This window comes from Carcharodon carcharias, chromosome 24 (genome assembly GCF_017639515.1).
Source record: "Carcharodon carcharias isolate sCarCar2 chromosome 24, sCarCar2.pri, whole genome shotgun sequence".
NCBI classification, from domain to species: Eukaryota; Metazoa; Chordata; class Chondrichthyes; order Lamniformes; family Lamnidae; genus Carcharodon; species Carcharodon carcharias.
Window position 1 is genome coordinate 19,382,999 of NC_054490.1, and position 25,610 is coordinate 19,408,608.

The 25,610-nt window shown below is 51.0% G+C and overlaps 1 protein-coding gene across 1 annotated transcript in view; it reads left to right on the top strand.

The window, feature by feature from the left end:
* The first annotated feature begins 3,370 nt into the window (after positions 1-3,370).
* Positions 3,371-25,610, top strand: part of LOC121269409 (scavenger receptor cysteine-rich type 1 protein M130-like) — a 44,555-nt gene continuing 22,315 nt past the window's right edge. The window contains exons 1-6 of the mRNA XM_041174020.1: positions 3,371-3,532; positions 15,760-15,789; positions 17,217-17,240; positions 20,575-20,625; positions 22,029-22,337; positions 24,161-24,454. Of these exons, the coding sequence (XP_041029954.1) occupies positions 3,487-3,532; positions 15,760-15,789; positions 17,217-17,240; positions 20,575-20,625; positions 22,029-22,337; positions 24,161-24,454 (754 nt within the window). The 5' untranslated portion in view covers positions 3,371-3,486. The remainder of the gene's footprint in view (positions 3,533-15,759; positions 15,790-17,216; positions 17,241-20,574; positions 20,626-22,028; positions 22,338-24,160; positions 24,455-25,610) is intronic.

Consider the following 25,610-nt stretch of genomic DNA (forward strand, 5'->3'; position numbering starts at 1 on the left):
ATCACGCTATCTCTTCCTTCTCTATCTCTGTCACTGCCCCCCCTTCTCTCTCTCTGTCTCTCACTGAATCTGTATTCCAATCAGTCTATCACTTCCTTCTCTATCTCTGTCACTGTCTGTCTCTCTCTCTCTCTGTCTCTCTCTCTCTCCCTCTCTATCTCTCGCTCTCTGTCTGTCACTGAATTCATATTCCAAGCAGCCTTTTTCTCCCTTCTCTAGCTCTGTCACTGTCCTCGGTCTCTCCCTCTCTATCTCTGTCTCTCATTGAATTTCTATTCTAATCAGTCTATCTCTCCCTTCCTTATCTCTCTCACTGTATCTCTCTCTCTCTCTGTGTCTGGCACTGCCTCTCACTGAATTTGATTCCAATCAATCTATCTCTCCCTCCTCTATCTCTCTCACTGCCTCTCTCTATCTCCCTCTGCCTCTCACTGAATCTGTATTCCAATCAGTCTATCCCTTCCTTCTCTATCTCTGTCACTGTCTCTCTCTCTCTCTCCCTCTCTCTCTCTCTGTCTCTAAGTGAGTTTGTATTCCAATCAGTCTATCTCTCCTTTCTATCTCTGTCACTGACCCTCTCTATATCTCCCTCTGTCTCTCACTGAATCTGTATTCCAATGAGTCAATCTCTCCCTTCTCTAGATCTGTCACTCTCCCTCTCCCTCTATCTTCCTCTGTCTCTCGCTGAATCAGTATGCCAATCAGTCTATCTCTCCTTCCTCTATCTCTCTCACTGCCTCTCTCTATATCTCCCTCTGTCTCTCAATGAATTTGTATTCCAATCAGCCTATCTCTCCTTTCTCTGTCACTGCCTCTCTCTTTCTCTCTCTCTCTATCTCTCCCTCTCTGTCTGTCACTGAATTCGTATTCCAAGCAGCCTTTTTCTCCCTTCTCTAGCTCTGTCACTGTCCTCTCTCTCTGCCTCTCTCTCTCTCTATCTTTCACTGAATTTCTCTTCCAATCAGCCTATCTCTCACTTCTCTATCTCTATCACTGCCTCTCTCTCTCTCCCTGTCTCTCACTGAATTTCTATTCCAATCAGTCTATCTTCTCTATCTCTGGCACTGTCTCTCTCTCTGTCTCTCACTGAATTTGTATTCAAATCAGTCTATCTCTCCCTTCTCTATCTCTCTCACTGCTCCCCTCTCTCTCTCCCTCTCTCTCTATCTCCATCTGTCTCTCCCTGAATTTGTATTCCAATCAGTCTGTCTCTTCCCTCTCTGTCTCTGTCACTGACCCTCTCTATCTTCGTCACTGTCTCTCCCTCTCTATCTCCCTGTCTCTCACTGAATTTGTATTCCAATCAATCTATCCCTTCCTTCTCTATCTCTGTTACTGCATCTCTCTCTGTCTCTCATTGAATTTGTATTCCAATCAGCCTATCTCTCCCTTCTCTGTCACTGCCTCTCTCTCTCTATCTCTCCCTCTCTGTCTATCACTGAATTTGTATTTCAATCAGTCTATCTCTCCCTTCTCTTTCTCTCTCACTGCTCCCCTCTCTCTCTATCTCCCTCTGTCTCTCCCTGAATTTGTATTCCAATCAGTCTGTCTCTTCCCTCTCTGTCTCTGTCACTGACCCTCTCTATCTTCATCACTGTCTCTCCCTCTCTATCTCCCTCTGCCTCTCACTGAATTTGTATTCCAATCACTCTATCCCTTCTCTATCTCTGTTACTGCATCTCTCTCTGTCTCTCATTGAATTTGTACCCCTGTCTCTCTCCCTCATTTTCTAACTCTCTCTGTGTCTCCCTCTCTTTGCCCCTCCTCCTTTTACCTTTTTTTCTCCCAGCTTTTGTTCAGAGTTTTCTCTTGGCTTCTCCCTTTACTACAATATCTCTTCCTCTTCACTGCTCCTGCCCCGTCTTCCCTTGCTCTGCCCATCCCTCTGTCTTCCTCTTCGTCCTTTTACCTCCTTCACCCTCCATCAACCTCTATCTATCTCTATCCCTCCCATCTCTCTTACCATCTTAATTCTTTCAGTCCCCCTCCATTCCCCCCTCAGCATAGTATCTCTGCAATTTCAATTTCCTTTCCCACTCACCCTTTATCTTCCTGAATCCCTCTCTCCCAATTTCTGCCCTTATTTCTCCCTCTTCTCATTCTACCCCTCTCTGTCTTTTTCTCCCTTTCCATCTCACTCTGTCTTCACTCTCCATCTCTCACCTCCCCATTTTTCTCCCTTTCTACCTCTAGCTCACCACTCCTCTCATTTCCCCCTCTCTCCCTGTCTCTCTCTCTCTCATTCCATCTCTCTCAACATTCTCTCACTCCCTTCCTCTATATCTCACTCCCTTTCTCTGCCTCTCGCCCCATCTCTCTGTCTCTGCCTCTCTCACTCCTTCTCTCTTTTTCTTGCACTTCCTCTCTCTCACTCCCCTCATCTGACTCAGTCCTTTTCTCTCTCCTTTTCTGTCTCTCACTCCATCTCTGCCTCTCTCTCTCTGCCTTTCTCACTCCCTCTCTCACTCCCTTTCTTCTCACCATCACTCTCATTTCCCCCTCTCTCTTTGATTGTCTCTCTCTCTCTCACTCCATCTCTCTCTCAACATTCGCTCACTACCTTTCTCTCTCTCTTTCTCTATCTCTCACCCCATTTCTGTTTCTTCCTCTCCCTCCCTCTCACTCCCTTTCTCTGTCTCAGTCCCTTCTCTCTCTCTTACTCCATCTCTCTGCCTCTCTCACTCCTTTCCTCTCCATTTCTTTCTCTCTCATTCCCTCTCTATCTTTCACTCCTTTTGTCTCACTCCCTCTCTCTCTCTCTCTATCTTTCTGTCTCACTCTATCTCTCTGCCTCTCTCACTCATTTCTCTCTCCATTTCTTCCTCTCTCATTCCCTCCCTCCCTCTCGCACTCCCTTTGTCTCACTCCCTTTCTCTCTCTCCCTCTCTATCTCTGCCTCTCTCACTCCTTCTCCCACTTCCACTATCTATCCATTCCTTACTCCCTCCCTCCCTCTCTGCCTTTTCGCTGCTTTTCTCTTTCTCTCGCTCCATCTTTCTGCCTCTCTCACTCCTTCCCTTCCTCCGGCTCATTCCTGTTCTCTCTGTTCTCGCACTCTCTCTCTCTCTCTCTCTACCTCCGTCACCCCATTTCTCTCTCCCTCTCCCTCTTTTCATTCGAGTTAGAGTAGGGCAGCAGCTGCACACATACACACACACACACACACACACATCGAGAGGCATAGCTTAGCTTCTAAGGTGAGTGAATGGGGCTCACACGTGGGGATTGGTTAAAAGTTTGAGAGTTTGAAGTTGTTGTGTCAGGTTACTATAGACCACACAGGAAGCAGGCTCAGCGAGCGAGAAGCAGCATACTCGGCACTCAGAGCCAAACCCACAATGAGCGACTGCAGTGCCCGCACCTCCTGAACCCGACTCTGCTCCCCGAAGCCTGGAATCTCTCCCGCTCAGCCCAGTGACAGGGCCGACTTCAGCCTCCCTGGCCAGCCCTGCAGGACCTACTTTTGGACACCAGGTGTGGAGAAGGATGGGCTCCCCGGTGTTTTTTCCGCTTTTGGTCCAGATCTTTGCAGGTGAGAGCTCAAGCCTTTATTTCTCCACCACCTACCCCGCCCCCAACCCCCGACGTCTTGTCTCTAGTCCATTCATGTGCCCCTTGCACTATTCAGTACTTCACGCCCCCCAGCCCCCAACCTCCCGGATTCCCTATCCCTCCCTCGATCTGCCTCTAGGTCCCGTGCGCATCAAGAGGCACCACCCCACCCCCCCACCCCTCCTCGCATCTCACCCTGACCACTCATTCTTGGCGTGTATGCACAAGCGAGGCCTGTGGCATGAGGGCTGGCACGGACAGGTCGGGCTGAAGGGTGAATGAGCCCATTCCCCCCTCAGCCTTTGAGGAGGCCGCTTCGGAGGCGTGCCCGAATCTTCAGTCGGCTCGCACGGGAGGCCATTCAGCCCCTCGAGCCCGTTCTACCCTTCATCGAGGTCAGGGCTGACCCGCATCCTGACTACCCCCGCGCACACACACACACACACACACACACACACACCCCACCCCCGTGTCCCCCAAACAGCCGTGGGATGGCAAAGGCCTGTCAATCTCGATTTTGAAATGAGCAATTGTATGGTCACTGGGCTAGGGTTCTGGAGACCCAGGGTAAAAGCTCTCGGGGGTGGAGGGGTGGGGGGGACACTCGGGTTTGAATCCCGTCATGGCAACATGGTGGAATTTGAATTCAATTAAAAAGAAAAAATCCGGAGTGAAGAAAGTTTGACGATGATCATGGAACCGTTGTCGACTGTTGTTAAAAACCCCCATCTGGTTCGCTCATGTCCCTTTAAGGGAAGGGAAATCTGCTGTCCTTCCCCGGTCTGGCCTACATGTGACTCCAGATCCACACAGCAACGTGGTTGGCTCTTAAGTGCCCCCCTCTGAACAAGGGGCAACTAGGGATGGGCAATAAATGTTGGCCCGGCCAGCGCCGCCCGCATCCCACGAACAAGTGTTGGAAAAAAGAATTGACCCAACATTTGAGGAAGAGGGTTCCGAACTCCCACCGCCCTATGTGTGTGTTTGTGTGTGTGTGTGTGTGTGTGTGTGTGGAAAGGTTCCTCATTTAGCTCCCGAAAGGTCTAGCTGGAATTTCTGGACTGTGGCCGGACTATTTTGGCCCCGCGGGGTGTGGAGCGGTAAAGCGCCACGAGCTAGCCATCCGAAAATCCATTGCCTTCGCCGGGAGCGGAAAATCCCACCGGCATCAAATTCAGCCCTGTGTGCCTTGGTCCCAAACTCCCAAGGGTAACTTGCAGGTTGAGTCGGCAGTTAGGAAGGCAAATGCAATGTTGGCATTTATTTCGAGAGGACTAGAATATAAAAGCAGGGATGTGCCGCTGAGGCTTTATAAGGCTCAGGTCAGACCACATTTAGAATATTGTGAGCAGTTTTGGGCCCCGTATCTCAGGAAGGATGTGCTGGCCCTGGAGAGGGTCCAGAGAAGGTTCACGAGAACGATCCCAGGAATGAAAGGCTTAACATATGAGGAACGTTTGAGGACTCTGGGTCTATACTCGATGGAGTTTAGAAGGATGAGGGGGGATCTGATTGAAACTTACAGAATACTGAAAGGCCTGGATAGAGTGGACGTGGGGAAGATGTTTCCATTAGTAGGAGAGACTAGGACCTGAGGGCACAGCCTCAGAGTAAAGGGAAGACCTTTTAGAACAGAGATGAGGAGAAACTTCTTTAGCCAGAGAGTGGTGAATCTGTGGAATTCATTGCCACAGAAGCCTGTGGAGGCCAGGTCATTGAGTGTATTTAAGACCGAGATAGATAGGTTCTTGACTGGTAAGGGGATCAAAGGTTACGGGGAGAGGGCGGGAGAATGGGGTTGAGAAACCTATCAGCCATGATTGAATGGCGGAGCAGACTCGATGGGCTGAATGACCTAATTTCTGCTCCTATGTTTCATGGTCTTATGGTCTCCCCAACCAGCAGGAATAGTTTATCCTACCCACCCTGATAATGGGAGCAGGCGGTGGCCTGAGTGGGACTGTCACTGGGCTGGTATTCCAGAGGACCCAGGGCCGATGTTTTGCTCAAATCCCACCAAGAATTTGAAGTCAATAAAAACCTGCGATTAAAAATTCCGATGATAGAAACATAGAAACTAGGAGCAGGAGTAGGCCAATTCGGCTCTTTGAGCCTGCTCCACCATTCATTATGATCATGGCTGATCACCCAACTCAATAGCCTGCTCTCCGCTGTCACCCCATACCCTTTTGGCAGCCCTTTGCCAAGAGGCAACTTTGGGGGTTTCGCGAATGTTTGACAGCTTCAAGGTGCCTTTTCCTGATAATAATATTATAATAATAATAATGACGGTAGTGAAGTGCAGATTGGCTCGAGGGGCTGAATGGGCCTCCTCCTGTTCCTGTATAACAGGCTCGAGGGGCTGAATGGCCTCCTCCTGTTCCTGTGTAACAGGCTCGAGGGGATGAATGGCCTCCTCCCAATCCTATCTAACAGGCTCGAGGGGCTGACTGGCCTCCTCCTGTTCCTGTGTAACAGACTCAAGGGGCTGAATGGCCTCCTCCTGTTCCTGTATAACAGACTCGAGGGGCTGAATGGCCACCTCCTGTTCCTGTATAACAGACTCGAGAGGCTGAATGGCCTCCTCCTGTTACTGTGTAACTGGCTCGAGAAGGGGCTGAATGGCCTCCTCCTGTTCCTGTATAACAGGCGCGAGGGGCTGAATGGCCTCCTCCTGTTCCTGTGTAACAGGCTCGAGGGGATGAATGGCCTCCTCCCAATCCTATCTAACAGGCTCGAGGGGCTGACTGGCCTCCTCCTGTTCCTGTGTAACAGACTCAAGGGGCTGAATGGCCTCCTCCTGTTCCTGTATAACAGACTCGAGGGGCTGAATGGCCACCTCCTGTTCCTGTATAACAGACTCGAGAGGCTGAATGGCCTCCTCCTGTTCCAGTGTAACAGGCTCGAGGAGGGGCTGAATGGGCCTCCTCCTGTTCCTGTGTAACAGGCTTGAGGGGCTGAATGGCCTCCTCCTGTTCCTGTGTAACAGGAATTAATACTAATTATTAATAATAATATTCCTGATAATATAATTATATTTTCCAAATTTCCCTTAGGGGCGGCAGTGGTACTGTGGCTGGGCCGATAATCCAGAGCAAAGCTCCGGGAACCCCAGCCCAAATCTGAACCCCACCACGGTAGACGGTGGAATTTGAATTCAATAAATATCTGGAATTTAAAAGTCTAATGAAACGATTGTCATTAAAAACCCATCTGGTTCACTAAGGCCCTTTTTTTAGGGAAGGAAATCTGCCATCCTTACCCCGGCCTGGCCTACATGTGACTCCAGACCCACAGCCACACTCACACGAATGGGAAAAAAAATCCGGATCATTTGTGCAGGCTGCAGGGTCAACTAGGCCGTTCACAAAGCCACGTGGGGGGAGCACAGTGAGGGACCCCTGCCCTGGAATGCTAGCATTCCCGCACTCCCTACGGGTGGGAATCTTGCCTGTCTTGTTCCGGTCTTAAAGCGTAACAGGAGGAGGCCCATTCAGCCCCCTCAAGCCTGTTACACAGGAACAGGAGGAGGCCATTCAGCCCCCTTGAGCCTGCTATGCAGAAACAGGAGGAGCCATTCAGCCCCTCGAGCCTTCACTACAATTTGCCAGCCTGTGCTCCACACTTCCCGGAACTTTCAGTCAAGAAAACATGATCAGTACAGTTCTTGGAAACTCCAGCAGGTGCCCCAGCCGCCGCAATTTTTTGTGGGAGAGAGTTCCAGATTTTCACCACCACCCCCCCCACCCCCTTACTTCAAAGAAGTGTTTCCCAACGTCACCCCTAAACAGTTGAGCTCAGATTTTAAGCTTCTGCTGCCTGCTTCTGCATTCAGCGCACCAGAGTAAACAACATCTCTGTATCTACCCTATTAAGTCCTCTTAACCTTAATTAGATCAGCCCTTAATCTTCTATACTCAAGGTAACGCGAGCCTAGTCAATGCAACCTGTCCTCTACATTTTACCCGATAAGCAGTAGGATCTGCACTACACTCCCTCCAAGGTCAAAATATCCTCCTTGCCATCCCAGAACTGAATGGGATGCTCCGGGTGGGGTCTCTAACCAGTGCTCTCTACAGCTCTAACAAAACTGAACTGAGATATTCCTGCCCTGATCTCCGCATCACACTGGGAGTCACTGTGCACAGTTCCAGTCTCCATATCACACTAGAAGTCACTGTGCACAGTTCCGGTCTCCATATCACACTGGGAGTCACTGTGCACAGTTCCAGTCTCCATATCACACTGGGAGTTACTGTGCACAGTTCTGGTCTCCATATCACACTGGGAATCACTGTGCACAGTTCCAGTCTCCATATCACACTGGGAGTTACTGTGCACAGTTCCAGTCTCCATATCACACTGGGAATTACTGTGCACAGTTCCAGTCTCCATATCACACTGGGAGTTACTGTGCACAGTACTGGTCTCCATATCACACTGGGAGTTACTGTGCACAGTTCCACTCTCCATATCACACTGGGAGTTACTGTGCACAGTACTGGTCTCCATATCACACTGGGAGTTACTGTGCACAGTTCCAGTCTCCATATCACACTGGGAGTTACTGTGCACTAGAGATTGACGAGAATGATCCTGGAACTGAGAAATTATCCCAATCAGGGACAGATAGAATACACTGGGACTCTGCTCCGGCAAAGGGAAAATAGAGGGATGACCGGTCTTTCAGATTATGAAAGGTTTTTTATAGAGTAGATGTAACGAAGGTGTTTCCACTTGCCGGAGACTAGGATTGTGTGCGGGGTGAGGATGGGGGGGTGGGGGTGGTGGGGGGTGGTGGTGGTCATCACTATAAGTTAGTCAGTAATTAATCCGACCTCTGCACCCAGGGAGCGGTGGGAATGCGGAACTTGCTCCCACAGGGATTGGCTAAGGCGAAACCTGTCGATGTGTTTAAGGGGAAAAGTTGGATAAACACACAAGATAGGGAAAGGAACGGAGATGTTGTTCGGAGGCGAAATGAAGCGGGGACACAGCAGGAGGCTCGTGTGTAGCTGTTGGGCCGTGTGTGCCAGGCCCTATGTCAGTCTGTGTGATGTCAGTCCAACCCTGGAGTTGAGTAGGTTAAGTACGCAGCCCAACCGTATTTCACTGGGCCTTACAGCATGGGAAAGGGGTCATCCAACCCGTCATACTTGTACCGAGCAGCTTGTTCAGGCAAAGCGTGTTTCCCGGATATCTGTTGACAGGGTGAGCTCCACTTAGAATGTCTGGAGGCTGAAGGAGTTGGGAACGCCGCTCCCGGCCTCTGTCACGCCTTTGAGCAGGAGCCGATTCCGCCCCTAATTCCAAATCGGCCCACCGACTTAAACAAACCGCTAAACCCACATCGGCCTCGGATGGAGCGCTGTGCCCAACTCCGGGCAGGAAGGATGCTCAGGCCTCGGAGACCGAGCACAGAGGCTGCGGGCCAGCTCGGTCCCAGGGACCGAAGGGCTCCACCTCGGGCGGAGAGACCGGGGGTTGTTCCCCTCGGGGCCAGAGCAGGTCGAGGGCGGATGCAGCCCAGGGCGTTGAAGGGTTCCGTCAGGGTAAATAAGGAGAGATGGTTTCCAGAGGCAAGCGGGGGGGCCGGGGAAACAGAGGGAGGGCCGCAGAGTGAAGGTCAGGAGGGTGTCTGTTTGGCGCAGAGAGTCATTGGGATCCGGGACACGCTGCCTGAAAGGGCGACGAGAGCAGGGTCAGCCGCAGCTTTCGAAAGGGGAGGATGGGATTGAGTGGGTGGTCTCTGAAGTGGAGGCCGAGTGCCCCTTCTTCTGTGCTGTATTGTTCTACAGCTGTGGCGTCTGACTCTCCTCCCCAGTTGTGAACCGCACCAGCAGGTGTTGTGTTTGAACTACACCGCTCACCGTGAAAGCAGCGGATGTCAGCTTACCCTATTCATGGTAACACAAAGGCACGAGGCAGATCGAGAGACAAATAGGCAAGAGTGAAAAGGCAGACAGTTGCTTCAGAGGACAGTTTGGTAAACCCACCCCCACCCCCACCGCCCCCCACCACCCCCCCACCCCACCCCCACCACCCCCCCCAACCCCCCCATCTTGTGTGCGAAATGCAGCACAGAGTCAAAACTCTATACATGGCGAGAGGCCTAGGCTGCCATCCCGGCCTACAGGGCCCAGTTAGCTGCTGTGACACCCGGTGTGATACTGAGCCCACCCTGCTCCCTGCAGCCGCCCCCCCCCCACCCCCAACACCACACACACACACACACACACACACACACGCATAGAGCATGCAGGAAATGGCCCAACAACCCCGGCCTGATCACACCCAGTGTGCTACTGAGCCTTCCGCACGCGCCCACACACACACACGCACAGAAAAATGGGAAAGGCCCAGGCTCCAATCCCGGCCCAGTGCTGAATTCACCTTAGCACAGCCGGGTGTGGTACTGGGAGCCACACATCACACACACTGAACAGGAAAGGCCCAGGCTCCAATCTCGGCCTAGTACTGAGTGAGTTTGATCACACCCGGTGTGGTACTGAGGGTACCCTACCCCCATCACCAACCCCCCCCAAACACACACACACACACACAGCAGGAAAACCCCAGACTCCAATCCCAGCCAGTTTATTGCAATCAGATTAAGCAGGCCCCAGTGCTTACCACGCAGCGAAGGAACAACCGGTAGAACTTGGGAAATGACTGGTACTGGTCTGAACCGGCGTTCCACTTTAAGGTATACAAGACCAGTTACTTCCACGCTCCCTGCTTTTCCCCTTCTGGGGAAGGAGTCCATCGGGCCCCTTATGCCTGCGCCAGGCTGCGTCCCTCACATGGTGGGGCCTCAAAGCGCTTTGCGGCCAATGAAGGACTTTCCAAACGTCTTTCTTAAAAAAAATTAATCGTTCGTGGGACGTGGGACATGAGGGGGTTAGGCCAGTGTTTGATGCCCATTGCCTAACTGCCCGAGGGGGCTGTTTAAGAGCCTGGAGTCACGTGTAGGGCCGGAGCAGGGAAGGGCAGCAGTGTTAGTGAACCAGACGGGCTGGTACAACAATCAGGAGTGGGTTTCGTGGCCACTGTCAGACCTTCCATTCAAATTTCACTCTCAACACACAGCGACGCGATGATAAGCCAGATAACCTGTTCCATTTAGTTGTGACATTGAAGTGGGGCTGGGTGGTGGTGGGGGGGGCGGGGGCGGTGGTGGGTAAGCATTGACCCGGACACCTGAGGTAAATCCCCTGTCCCCTCCTGGACGTACTTTTACATCCTCTGGGGAGGGCAGGGGCGTGGGGTCTCGCTTTAGCGTCTCATTCAAAAGAACGGCCCAGTACTCCCCTGCTCGTTCCCCACAGCCCTATTTACCCCCTTCAAGATGGTAGCAGATCTCCGTGTTGGAAGCTATCCTACAATCTCCTGGCGCTGCCCTCTCACTCAGAGTTTATTTCCAGATCCCCAACGGCACTCACGGTTTCGAAAGCTTCCTCATGTCACCGGGGTGGGGGAGGGGGTCCTTTCTCTGGTTGCCTGGGTTACCGACTCTCCCCACCACCCCTTCCCCCCCACGCCCACCCCCCCCCACCCCCACTCCCCGCAATCCGGTTCCTCCATATCTACCCCGTGAAAACCTCTCCTAATTTCGAAAACATCCATCGCATTCCCCCCCCCCACCCACCCCCCGAACCTCCTCCTCCACTCGGAGGAGAGGAGGTTGGATGGGGCTGGGATTAAAAAGCCAAGTACAGCAAAGTGCTGGAAATCGGAAACCAAAACAGAAAATTGCTGCAAAAACTCAGCCACCCCTGTGGAGAGGAAGACGTGAGTTAACGTTGCGATTCTGCGTGACTTAGCGAGGCCACAGCTGGAGTACTGCGTGCAGCTCTGGCCGCCACATTATAGGAAGGATGTGATTGCACTGGAGGGGGTGCAGAGGAGATTCACCAGGATGTTGCCTGGGATGAAACATTTAAAGTTATGAAGAGAGGTTGGATAGACTTGGGTTGTTTTCGTTGGAGCAGAGAAGACTGAGGGGCGACCTGATCGAGGTGTACAAGATTATGAGGGGCATGGACAGGGTGGATAGGGAGCAGCTGTTCCCCTTAGTTGAAGGGTCAGTCACGAGGGGGCATAGGCTCAAGGTGAGGGGGCAGGAGGTTTAGGGGGGGGATGTGAGGAGAAGCTTTTTTACCCAGAGTGTGGTGAGGGTCTGGAGTGCGCTGCCTGGGAGGGTGGTGGAGGCGGGTTAGCCTCACATCCTTTAAAAAGGTACCTAGATGAGAACTTGGCACGTCATAACATTCAAGGCTATGGGGGCAAGTGCTGGTCAATGGGGTTAGGGAGGTAGGTCAGGGGTTTCTCACGTGTCAGTGCAGACTCGATGGGCCGAAGGGCCTCTTCTGCACTGTATGATTCTGGTTCTGAATGGCCTGCTTCTGCGCACTGTACGTTGTAACAGAGACAGAGAATGTTTACAGCACAAATAGAGGCCGGCAAGTAACACTTGCGCCTAAGCCCACGTTCCAGCTCTTTGCCTGTGACCCTATTGGTCACAGCATTTGAGGACATATCCAAATACTTTTTTAAAAAAAATCGGGATATCTGCCTCGACCACCCTTTCAGACAGTGAGGTCCAGATCCTCCAGATGAATAAAAATTGCTCCCCAACTCCCCCTCTAATCCTCCTACGCCTTACTTTAAATATACACCCGCACCACCCCTGCCCTACTGACCCCTCTGCTGCTGGGAATCTCCACTTATCCACCCTCTCTAGGCTCCTTGTAATCTTACAGACCTCAGTTACACCTCCCCTCAACCTCCCCCTTCCCAGTGAAAGCAACCCCAGTCCACCCAGTCGTTCCCAATCCTCCATTTCCAGGCAGCACCCTCGTCGACCTCCTCTCCAGTGCGACCACAGCCTTCTTGTGACACGGTGAGCGTGCAGCTCTCTAGTTGCGGTCCAACTGGTGTTTTATAGGGTTCTAGCATAATGGTCCTCTCAAGGATTCAGCCAGCAGAAGCGAGTACCCCCAGCGGCCCCTTTGGCCACCTTGCCCAGCAGCCCAGATACCTTCACTATCAGCCCTGCGTACAAAAACACACACAATTTTCATTTCGACTGTAAGCTTCTTTATCCTAGCCCACCCCCTCTGCCTTCAAGAAACTCTACATAATTCGAACGTTTGTGGAGACGGAAAGACAAACATAACGTTTCAAGTCATCAGAATTGGAGGGTGTTAAGAGATTTAACAGTTCGCGAGCGAGTACAGAATCAGGCGAAAACGGAGGAAACTGTGGTCGGGTGTAAACCAGGAGTGACTAAATGTCAGACGTGCCTTGACTTATCCTGTTGTTCGATTCATTCCACGACCTTGCCCCTCCCTATCTCTGTAATCTCTCCCACCCCTACAACCCTCCGAGATCGCTACGCTCCTTCAATTCTGGCCTCTGGAGCATCCCCCGGACTTTAATCGCTCCACCGTTGGCGGCCGTGCCTTCAGTTGCCTGGACCCCTAAGCCCTGGAACTCCCTCCCTAAACCCGTCCACCTCTCTCTCTCTCTCTCTCACTCTCTCTCTCATCCCCCTCCTTCTCCTCCTTTGAGCTGCCCTTTAAAATCAAGCTCTTTACCCAGGCGTGACCTGTCCTAATATGTCCTTAAGTGTGGCGGTGTTCGATGATTTGTTGAAGTGAGGCATCTTCGGATGTACTCACTACCTTAGAGGCGCTATTTAAATGAAAGATGTTGTTGCTGATGGCTGCAGGAAAAGGAGGGCGGTAATCTGATATGTTATAAAACAAAGATTGGGACTGAAGGAGGTGTAAGTAGCAGCTGCAGGACCATTGCTACTGTTGGCTGCCAGAGAAAACCGGGAGCAGAGGTTAGGATTTGAAATTGTTGAGCCATTTTTCACAGCTCACAGGATGCCCCAAAGCAGCTTATAGGCAAAAAAGCACTTTTTAAAAAAAATGTAGTCACTTTCCTAATGTAGGAACAGCAGCAGCTACTATATAGATGAGAAGATCAAACACAGGCATGCAATAAGGACCAGAAAAAGTCTTTTTTTTTGATGAATTTGGTCCCGGGACATCAGGGAGAATACTCCGAGCTTTTCGTCAGAACGATGGTCCGCAGATAACTTACTCCCACGTAATGGGCCAGATAGGTGTGTTGATTTAACATCTCACCTGAAAGATGGCACTTCCAACAGTGCGGCACTACATCAGTGCTGACCCTCTGACAGTGCAGCACTCCCTCAGTACTGACCCTTCGACAGTGCAGCACTCCCTCAGTGCTGACCCTCTGACAGTGCAGCACTCCCTCAGTACTAACCCTCTGACAGTTCAGCACTCCCTCAGTACTGACCCACGGATAGTGCAGCACTCCCTCAGTACTGACCCCTGGATAGTGCAGCACTCCCTCAGTGCTGACTCTCTGACAGTGCAGCACTCCCTCCGTACTAACCCTCCAACAGTGCAGCACTCCCTCAGTACTGACCCTCTGACAGTGCAGCACTCCCTCAGTACTGACCCCCCAACAGTGCAGCACTCCCTCAATACTGACACCCTGACAGTGCAGCACTCCCTCAGTACTGACCCTCCCACAGTGCAGCACTCCCTCAGTGCTGACCCTCCGACAGTGCAGCTCTCCCTCAGTACTGACCCTCCGACAGTGCAGCACTCCCTCAGTGCTGACCCTCTGACAGTGCAGCGCTCCCTCAGTACTGACCCTCTGACAGTGCAACGCTCCCTCAGTACTGACCCTCTGACAGGGCAGCACTCCCTCAGCATTGGTACTGGGGAGCATCGGCCTGGACTGTAGGCTCATGTCTCTGGGGTGGAGCTGACGCCCACAGTCTTTTAACCCGGGGGTGAGGTAGTTCCCCACACCCCTCTCCAAGGCCATTCAGCCCCTCAGGCCTGTTCTGCCGAATAATGAGATCATGGTTGCTCTGTATCCCAACTCCACATAGCCCACCTTTGGCCTATATCCCTCAACACCTTTAGCTATTAGAAATCTCTCATTCTCAGATTTAAAGTTAACAATCGATTGAGCATGAATTGCAGACGTGTTCCAAACCTCTCCCAGCCTCTCTGTGTAGAACTCTTTCCTTTTAAGGAAGGCTAGCTTTAATTCTGAGACTGTACACCCACCCCAGTCCAAGACTCTACCCTGTCCGTTCCCCTTAATAGCTTGAACGCTACAGTCAAATCACCCCTAAATCTTTTAAATTGGAGGAAATACAGTCTTTGTTTATGTCATCTCTCCATCTGGTTTAACCGCTGGAGTGCATGAATAATCCTGCTAAGTGTACACTGCACCCCATCCAAGGCCAGTATGTCCTTCCCAAGGTGTGGTGTCCATTACTGAACTCCGTTCTCTAACGTGGCCTCAACCAGGTTCAGCACCAGACTCCTGCTCAACTCCCAGTGACACCAGCGGCAAGAGAGAGAGAGCACCTGCTGGGCGGGAGAGCTACGGCTGAAGGGCAAGGCGAGGTGCTGCCTCTGCAGTCAAAGAGTCAGGCTCGCTAGCGGAGGATATGTGGCCAACCTGCAAGGGTGGGCTAGTTGAAGTCTTCATCCAGTGGTGGCACATCTGGAGAGGGGAGAAGTGGGGGTTTGTTGGACAGGGTAATCTTTCCCACTGTGTGTGTGTGTGTGTGTGTGTGTGTGTGTTCATGTGTGTGCTTTTCTGAGTATGTTCAAATGTGAATGGGTGTGAGTGTGCAAGTGTGTGTGAATGTGAATGGGTGTGAGTGTGCATTTGTGTGTGTGAATGTGTGCGAATGTGAATGGGTGTGAGTTTGCAAGTGTGTGTTTGTATATGTAAATGTGAGCGAGTGTGCATTTGTTTGTGTGAATGTGTGTGTGTGTGTAAATGTGAGTGAGTGTGAGTACGTCAATGAATGTGAGTTTGTGTGTGTGAATGAGCATGAGTGTGTGGGTGTGAATATTAATGAGTGTGAGTGTGCCAATGTGTGTAAATTTGAGCGTGTTTGTATGTGTGTGAATGTGAGTGAGTGTGAGTGCGTGTCAGTGAATGCGAGTTTGTGTGTGTGAATGTGCGTGAGTGTGTGGGTGTGAATATGAGTGAGTGTGAGTGTGCCAGCAGGTGCTGTCCATTGCTCTGTGACCTCTGGGCCTGCTTTGTGTGCAGAGTTATTATTTCACGTGCTCACTTATGCTGACGTGATATGCTGTTCGTGTCTGACCTTTTTAATCTCTTTTATTTCAGCATTCACCAACAGAATTGCTTTGGGTCAGGGTAAGTGTGCCTCAGTCTGGCGTGAATGTCAGTGGGAGCTGTACAAGAATTGTTTGCAGCCTCTCAGTTATTTTGGAGAGTCTGAGTGGCAGCACATGAGTTGGGGCCAAGTTCTAACCTATGACTCTGTGTGACCTGGGGGTCAACTCCAGATCTACAGAGGGCAGTGGGAGACTCTCCCCTCACTCCCTCTGACAGTGTGGCACTCCCTCAGCACTGACCATCTGACAGTGCAGCGCTCCCTCGGTGCTGACCTTCTGACAGTGCAGCACTCCCTCAGTACTGACCCTCCAACAGTGCAGCACTCCCTCAGTAATGACACTCCAACAGTGCAGCTCCCCCTCAGTACTGACCCTCCAACAGCGCAGCTCTCCCTCAGTACTCACTCTCTGACAGTGCAGCTCTCCCTCAGTACTGGCTGTCTGACAGTGAAGCACTCCCTCATTCCTGTCCCTCAGTACTGACCATCCAACAGTGCAGCACTCCCTCAGTACTTGACCCTCTGACAGTGCCGTATTCCCTCAGTACTGACCCTCAGACATTGAAGCACTTCCTCATTACTTGACCCTCCGACAGTGCAGCACTCCCTCAGTATTGACCCTCCGACAGTGCTGCACTCCCTCAGTACTGACCCTCTAACAGTGCAGCACTCCCTCAGTACTGACCTTCCCACAGTGCAGCACTCCTTCAGTGCTGACCCTCCGACAGTGCAGCACTCCCTCAGTACTGACCCTCCGACAGTGCAGCACTCCCTCAGTACTGACCCTCCGACAGTGCAGCACTCCCTCAGTACTGACCCTCCGACAGTGCAGCACTCCCTCAGTACTGACCCTCTAACAGTGCAGCACTCCCTCAGTACTGACCGTCCGACAGTGCAGCACTCCCTCAGTACTGACCCTCTGACAGTGCAGCACTCCTTCAGTACTGACCCTCCGACAGTGCAGCACTCCCTCAGTACTGACCCTCCGACAGTGCAGCACTCCCTCAGTACTGACCCTCTAACAGTGCAGCACTCCCTCAGTACTGACCGTCCGACAGTGCAGCACTCCCTCAGTACTGACCCTCTGACAGTGCAGCACTCCTTCAGTACTGACCCTCTGACAGTGCAGCGCTCCCTCAGTACTGACCCTCCAACAGTGCAGCACTCCCACAGTACTGACCATCTGACAATGGCCTCTGACACTCCAATGCATCCTCAATACTGACCTTCCACAGTACTCGCTCACTAACGGCATCCACGTGTGTTGCTAAAGCTTTGGATCTTGAATTCCTGGATTTGAGCTTGAACCCACGATCCTCTGACCAGAGGCTTGTGAGTTATCCACTGAGCCTTAACTGATAACACTGTAAGTGTAAATAAAGCTGAATATTCAGACTTTGTCTTCCCCAGTGCTCACATTCATGGACTGTTTTATTTTGTTTTTCAGAATCTTCGATAGCACCAAGTAAAGGTTTGTATCACCTTGTATCTCAGTCAAATGACAATTAATCAGTTCATTATTCATATTGAAGCTGCTTATTAATTCCTCAATTGTCAAAATCCATTTGTTCTATTCAAATTGTTTTAATTACCTCTAGACATCACACAATGTGTTAGTGGCAGTTTGTAAAGCATGGTATAATAGTGAAACACATGCACATATACTCAGTCACTCAAATTTCCACACTCACACACATTCACACACAGATTCTCACTCACTCTCACACACACAAAAACACACACACACACACATTCACACGCACACACATTCACACGCACATATTTACACACACACACACACAAACACACACACAAAGTCACATGCATACATTCACACATACTCATATTCGCGCACACAAACTTGCACACAAACACACACAATCAGACATGCTAACATTCACACACACACACATGCTCACTTTCACACACACTTGCACACTCACTCATATTCACACACATACACTCATATTCACACACACTCTCACACGCTCACATTCACACAACCACATGCACTCACACTCACTCACATTTACACACACACACATTTACTTGCACAAATGCACATTCACACTCACTCAAGTTCACACACACTTGCACATTCACACAGTCACATTCGCACACAGTCACACACAAACACACACTCACACTCACACATTCACACACGCAAACACACACTCAGAACCATTCACATTCGCACACTCGGACACACACTCAGAAACACACACACAAATGCACACTCACATACAGTCACACACACACACACACACACACACACACACACACACTCATATGCACACTCATTCACATTCACACACCCACACAAACACACTCATATTCACAGAAATTGGCACACTCACACTCACTCATATTCACAGAAATTGGCACACTCACACTCACTCATATTCACACACACACACTCATGCTCATTCACACACACAAACTCACATTCACTGACGCACTCACATGCACTCACATTTACACACACGCTCACATTCACACACAGAAATGCACACTCACACCCTCTCACATTCACACACATTTGCACACTCAGACCCATTCACATTTGCACACACTCAGAAAAACACACACATACACACACACACACACACACACACACACACAGTGGGAAAGGTTACCCTGTCCAACAAACCCCCCCTTCTCCCCTCATCCACCACTGGATGAAGACGTCATCTAGCCCACCCTTGCAGGTTAGCCACATATCCTCCGCTAGCGAGCCTGACTCTTTGACTGCAGAGGCAGCACCTCGCCTTACCCTTCAGCCGTAGCTCTCCCGCCCAGCAGGTGCTCTCTCTCTCTTGCCGCTGGTGTCACTGGGAGTTGAGCAGGAGTCTGGTGCTGAACCTGGTTGAGGCCACGTTAGAGAACGGAGTTCAGTAATGGACACCACACCTTGGGAAGGACATATTGGCCTTGGATGGGGTGCAGTGTACACTTAGCAGGATTATTCATGCACTCCAGCGGTTAAACCAGGTGGAGAGATGACATAAACAAAGACTGTATTTCCTCCAATTTAAAAGATTTAGGGGTGATTTGACTGTAGCGTTCAAGCTATTAAGGGGAACGGACAGGGTAGAGTCTTGGACTGGGGTGGGTGTACAGTCTCAGAATTAAAGCTAGCCTTCCTTAAAAGGAAAGAGTTCTACACAGAGAGGCTGGGAGAGGTTTGGAACACGTCTGCAATTCATGCTCAATCGATTGTTAACTTTAAATCTGAGAATGAGAGATTTCTAATAGCTAAAGGTGTTGAGGGATATAGGCCAAAGGCGGTGTATGTGGAGTTGGGGTACAGAGCAACCATGATCTCATTATACAGCAGAACAGGCTTGATAGGCTGAATGGCCTCCTCATGTTCCTGTGTAACAGACTGGAGGGGCTGAATGGCCTCCTCATGTTCCTGTGTAACAGACTGGAGGGGCTGAATGGCCCCCTCATGTTCCTGTGTAACAGACTGGAGGAGCTGAATGGCCTCCTCATGTTCCGATGTTCCGGCGTACTCAGCCTGATTCTGTAACCGCCCATGTCAGGGAGGCACTGAGCCGATTTGCGTCACCCGATACGCCCCAACTTTCTCCCCAGTCCTGTTCCCACCCCCGGACTGAGATGGTTTGAGTCAGACAGGAGTCGGGATCCGACTCCGGGCCCTTCAGCTGCTCTCCTAATATGGGCGTGAAAGCGAGCGTTCCTGTTCAGCGTTAACCACTGCCTTCCCCTCGCCCACACAATAGAGCAAAGGCACACATGAAAAACAACCACGCCTCAAAATCCAAAACTCAGCACATTCTGGATAGCAGATCACCTCCCATCTAACCCCGTGCTGTACCTGTCCTGGGAGTGTTTAATGGGGACAATGTAAAGGGAGATTTACTCTGTATCTAACCCTGTGCTGTACCTGTCCTGGGAGTGTTTGATGGGGACAATGTAAAGGGAGATTTACTCTGTATCTAACCGCATGCTGTACCTGTCCTGGGAGTGTTTGATGGGGATAGTGTAGAGGGAGCTTCACTCTGTATCTAACCCCGTGCTGTACCTGTCCTGGGAGTGTTTGATGGTGACAGTGTAGAGTGAGATTTACTCTGTATCTAACCCCGTGCTGTACCTGTCCTGGGAGTGTTTGATGGGGACGGTGTAGAGGGAACGTTACTCTGTATCTAACCCCGTGCTGTACCTGTCCTGGGAGTGTTTGATGGGGACAGTGTAGAGGGAGTTTTACTCTGTATCTAACCCTGTGCTGTACCTGTCCTGGGAGTGTTTGATGGAGACAGTGTAGAGGGAGTTTTACTCTGTATCTAACCCCGTGCTGTACCTGTCCTGGGAGTGTTTGATGGGGACAGTGTAGAGGGAGTTTTACTCTGTATCTAACCCCGTGCTGTACCTGTCCTGAGGGTGTTTGATGGGGACAGTGTAGAGGGAGATTTACTCTGTATATAATCCCGTGCTGTACCTGTCCTGGGAGTGTTTGATGGAGACAGTGTAGTGGGAGATTTACTCTGTATCCAACCTGGGGACACCACAGTTGAGAACTTGTCCACCCTGTGTCCAGCCGTGACCTTGCCCCTCGACCTCAGCACCAATGCATTCCCTTGACAAATGATCGCCTTTTCTGTTCAGCAAGTGAAGAAGTTTAACGGCCTGTGAGATTAACCCTACAGTGAGAGGAACGAACAGCAAGCCATTGACTGGTGGAGCAGATTGAAGCATTGGGTGTGTGTGTTGCCTTTGTAGTGCTCTGGCCTCACCATATTCCTTTCCTGCATAACGATTAATCGCTTGCTCTGTGTTCATAGATTTGAATGGCACAGCTGCACCTCCTACAACAACGGCAAGCGTGGCCAGTGGTGAGTACAGCACCTGTTAAACTGGTAAAATAACAAGCAGAGCAACTTGCATTGAGTTAGTTCAAAATGTCCCAATGTTCCTCACAGGCGCAGTTAGCAAGCTGATGCTTGACATCAAGCCACATGAACGCAAAAATTAGGGCAGGCGACCAGACGCTTTGAGCAAGAAATGTGTTTCAAAACCGGCAGCGAGAGTCGGCAGGGGCGGGTGCAGGGACTGGCGGGGGGGGGGGAGGTGTGTACAGGGAGGGGGGGCTCCAGAGCTCAGGAGGCAGCCAGCAAGAGGCACTGCAGCCAAGGTGGAGGAATTGAAATCAGAGAGGAGGGAGTGGTCATAATGAGAGGATTGCAAAGCTCTCAGAGGGTTGTAGGGGCTGGAGGAGATTACAGAGATAGGGAGCTTTGTAGGGGCTGGAGGAGGTTATACAGATAGCGAGGGTTGAAGGGGCTGGAGGGGGTTACAGTGATAGGGAGGGGTGTAAGTGCTGGAGGAGGTTACAGAGATAGGGAGGGGTGTAGGAGCTGGAGTAGGTTACAGAAATAGGGAGGGTTGTAGGGGCTGGAGGAGGTTACAGAGATAGTGCGGGTTGTAGGGGCTGGAGGAGGTTACAGAGATAGGGAGTGTTGTTGTGGCTGGAGGAGGTTACAGAGATAGGGAGGATTGTAGGGGCTGGAGGAGGTTACAGAGATAGGGAGGGTTGTAGGGGCTGGAGGAGGTTACAGAAATAGGGAGGGTTGTAGGGGCTGGAGGAGGTTACAGAAATAGGGAGGGTTGTAGGGGCTGGAGGAGGTTACAGAAATAGGGAGGGTTGTAGGGGCTGGAGGAGGTTACAGAAATAGGGAGGGTTGTAGGGGCTGGAGGAGGTTACAGAAATAGGGAGGGTTGTAGGGGCTGGAGGAGGTTACAGAAATAGGGAGGGTTGTAGGGGCTGGAGGAGGTTACAGAAATAGGGAGGGTTGTAGGGGCTGGAGGAGGTTACAGAGATAGGGATGGATATAAGGACTGGAGGAAGTTACAGAGATAGGGAGGGATGCTTCCAGGGAAGGATTTGAACCCAAGGAGGGGAATTTTACTGTCAAAGTTTTGCTGACCCGGAGCAACTGCACATCGGCTGATGGATCACTGAAGCTTACTGCTAATTTGCTGCTCACCTAGCCTGGTTTATGAGCGCCCCAGCAGGTTCTCCGAGACTGGGAACTCTATTCCGGCAGTGTAAATGAGGCTGGAACTCTATCCCGGCAGGGTATCTGAAACCAGAACTGTCCCAGCACATGTATGAGACTGGAACTTGATCCCAGCAGGTTACATGCAGTGTGGGGTTAAATCCCAGCAGGATTTTGGAAAGTGGATCAGTATCCCATTGAATGTTTTTCTCCTTGTCTCCCATTTTCCTGTTTTACAGAAATTCAGAAAGTCTCTCTCGGGGATAAGGAGCCCGGGTGTTCTGGGCGTCTCAGACTGCTGATAAGTAATACCTCGCTTGTGACCCTGTGCCCTGATGGGTTTTCCAGGCAGGAGGCAGACGTGGTCTGCAGGGAGCTGGGATGTGGTCACGTGCACTCGATCGTGGCTGGGACTCTATTCGGCAAAGCGAAGGAAACGTTGTGGGATCAGGGAGTGGAATGTCGGAACAATCAAAGCAAGCTGAGCGAGTGCCACAAGGTCTGGCGGCAGTGCCACACGCCCCACAGGGTGGACATCGTGTGCTCGGGTACGGACGAACGTTCATCAGTTCTCTGCCTCTCTCTCTCTCACCCGACCCATTTCACAAAGAAACTCCCTCACCAAACCCATCCCTCCCCCCACCCCCAACCTCCTCCCACCTCTACTCTCATCCCATCAACTTCCTCCACACCGTCTACCCTCTTCGCATCAACTTCCCCCTCCTTCCTCCCCTCATCACTCAAATACCTCCACCCCCCTCTCCTCATCCCATCAACTTCCTCCACCCCTACCCTCAGCCCATCAACTTCCTCCACCCCCTCTTCCCTCACCCCATCAACTTCCTCCACGCACTCTACCCTCATTCAATCAACTTCCTCCACTCGCTCTACCCTCATCCCATCAACTTCCTCCACTCACTCTACCCTCATCCCATCAACTTCCTCCACTCCCTCTACCTTCATCCTATCAACTTCCTCCTATCCCTCTCCCCTCATCTCATCAAATTCCTCCACTTGCTCTACCCTCATCCCATCAACTTCCTCCACTCCCTCTACTTTCAACCCATCAAATTCCTCCTCCCTCTCTACCTTCATCCCATCAAATTCCTCCTCCCTCTCTACCTTCATCCCATCAAATTCCTCCAATCCCCCTCTATCCTCATCCCATCAACAACCTCATCCCATCAAGTTCCTCCTCCCTCTCTACCTTCATCCCATCAAATTCCTCCACTCCCTCTACCCTCATCCCATCAACTCCCTCCACCAACCCCAACCTCATTCCATCAACTTCCTCCTCCCTCTCTACCCTCATCCCATCAAATTCCTCCACCCCACTCTCTCCTCATCCCATCAACTTCCTCCACCCCCCCTACCCTCACCACATCCACTAACTCCACTCCCTCTACCTTCATCCCATCCACTTCCTCCTCCCCTCTGCCCTCATCCATCCACTTCCGTCTCCTGCTCCCACCTCACTATTTCTCCCTTCCCCTCTTCGTTCTCACTTTCCCTCTCGCCTCTTACTTTCATCCATTTCCTCTTCCCCATCCCCTGTGCCCCCTTCCATATCTCTTCTTGGCTCCATCCAATTTTCCGCTCTCCTCATTCACACTTATGTTCTCTCTCTCTCCTGTGGCTCCATTTCTGGCCTGTGCTCTACGCTCTCCATCCCTCTTCATCTTTTCTTCCTCTGTTTTGACACTGTCCCTTTCCCATTTTTCTCTCACTCACTCCCTCTTTGTCTCTCTTTCTATCATCACACCCTCCCTCCCGTTCCCTCTATTTTCCTTTCTCTCACGCTTCCTGGCTTTACACCTCACTCCACACTTTTATCTCCCTTCATCTCTCCTCTTTCTCTATCTCCTTTCACCCTCCCTTTCTCTCCTTCTACCTCCTCCCTCCCTCACCCTTTCTCTCCCTACTTCTCATTTTTTTTCCATTTCTCTAACCCTTCGCTCACCTCTTCTCTCCTCTCTTTTCCTCCCTTGGCCCCTTCTCTCTCTTTCCCTCTACCTGCCTCCCTAGCTCCCTTCCTAGCTCTGTCTTCTCTTCCCTGCCCTCTCTCTCTCTCAGTATCTCTCTCTCTGTTTCCTTTCTATCGGTCTCCATGTCTCTCTTGACCTTTCACTGTGTCCCCTCTCTTTCTCTGGAGTTTAATGTCTTCTCTTTCTCTCTCTTTCCCTCCCTATCTCTTTCGCTCTCTTTCTCTCTCCCCCTTTCTCACTCTCCCACCTCAGTCTCAACCCCCTAGCTATTTAACATTCTGTCTGCCTCTTCCCCTCTGTCTCCCTCTATCCCACACTCCATCCCTCCTTCTCTCTATCCCCCTCTTGTTATTTAATGACCCATTTTTTTCTCTCTGGCTCCACAGAAGCACACTTTCAACTGCAGTTGGTGGGGCCTGGCTATTGCAAGGGAGATGTGCAGCTCTACTTCAAAGGCATTTGGTATTATGTCTCCAGTTCAAGCTTCACAGCAGAGAAGGCAGAGCTGGTGTGTAAGAAGCTGCAGTGCGGCCATGCTGTGAGTGTGTACAAAAAGACCACAGGAAAACACCCTACAGTCCATGTGGAAAAGTGGTCCTGCTTAGCAGGGGAAGCAAAGGTCTCTGGGTGTCTGGGACAAGTCGGGAGTTTGGACGGAGCAACTAACCTCCAATGCTCAGGTGATCTTCAGAAACGGCCTGTGTCTGTTAACGCCAACCCTGCAACTGTACAACCCCGAGCCAGCTGTTCCCCAGCTGGGTTAACAGGAACCACGCGCCCCATGGACTTTCCAAATGACAGGCCGATTGGATAGCTGAGGGCTGGCTTCACGAGGAGGGAGGGAGGGGAAGGGGGAGTGGAAATTTCTGAGGCACGAGTGATAACCTTCCAGTCCTCCTTAGACACAGGGGAGGTGCCAGGGGACTGGGGAACTGCGAACATCACACCCTTGTTCAAACAGGGGTGCAAGGATAAAGCCGGCAACTGCAGTTTGACCTCAGTGCTAAGGAAACTTCCGGAAACTATAGCATGGGATAAAATCAATAATCATTTGAGCAAGTGTGGGATAATTAAGGAAAGCCAGCATGGATTCATTTTGGGGAAATCATGTTTAACTAACTTGCTGGAGGTTTTTTGAGAACAGTGAAGGTGGATGAAGGAAATGCTGTTGATGTGGTGTATATGGATTTTCAAAGGGCATTTGATACAGGGTCACACAACAGACTTGTGAGCACAATTTTATCTCATGGAATAAAAGGGAAATTGGACACTTGGGTGAGAAATTGGCTGAGGGACAGGAAACAGGGAGTAGGGATAAATGATTGTTGTTCAGATTGGAGGAAGGTTGGTAGTGGAATTCCCCAGGGGTCAATATTGGGGCCCTTGCTCTTCCTGATGTATATTAATGACCTAGACTCTGGTGTGCGGGGCATGACTTCAAAATTTGGAGGTTATAATAAGATTTGAAACATTGTCAACCACAATGGGGAGAGTCTTGAACTTCAAAAGGACATAGGCAAGTTAGTGGATTGGGCAGACAAATGGATAATGACGTTCAATGCAGAGAAGAGTGAGGTGATTCATTTTAGCAGGAAAGGTATGCTGAAACACTATAAAATAAAGGGAGAGCCTCTAAAGGAGTGCAGGAACAGAAGGACCTTGATGTATACGTACATATATGCATAGGTCATTGAAGATGGCAGAGCATGTTCACAGAGCAGTTAATAAAGCTTACAGTATCTTAGGCTTTATTAATAGGGGCATTGAGTACAAGAGTCAGGAGGTCATGTTGAAATTGTTTAAGACACTAGTTAGACCTCACCTGGAGTACTGCAT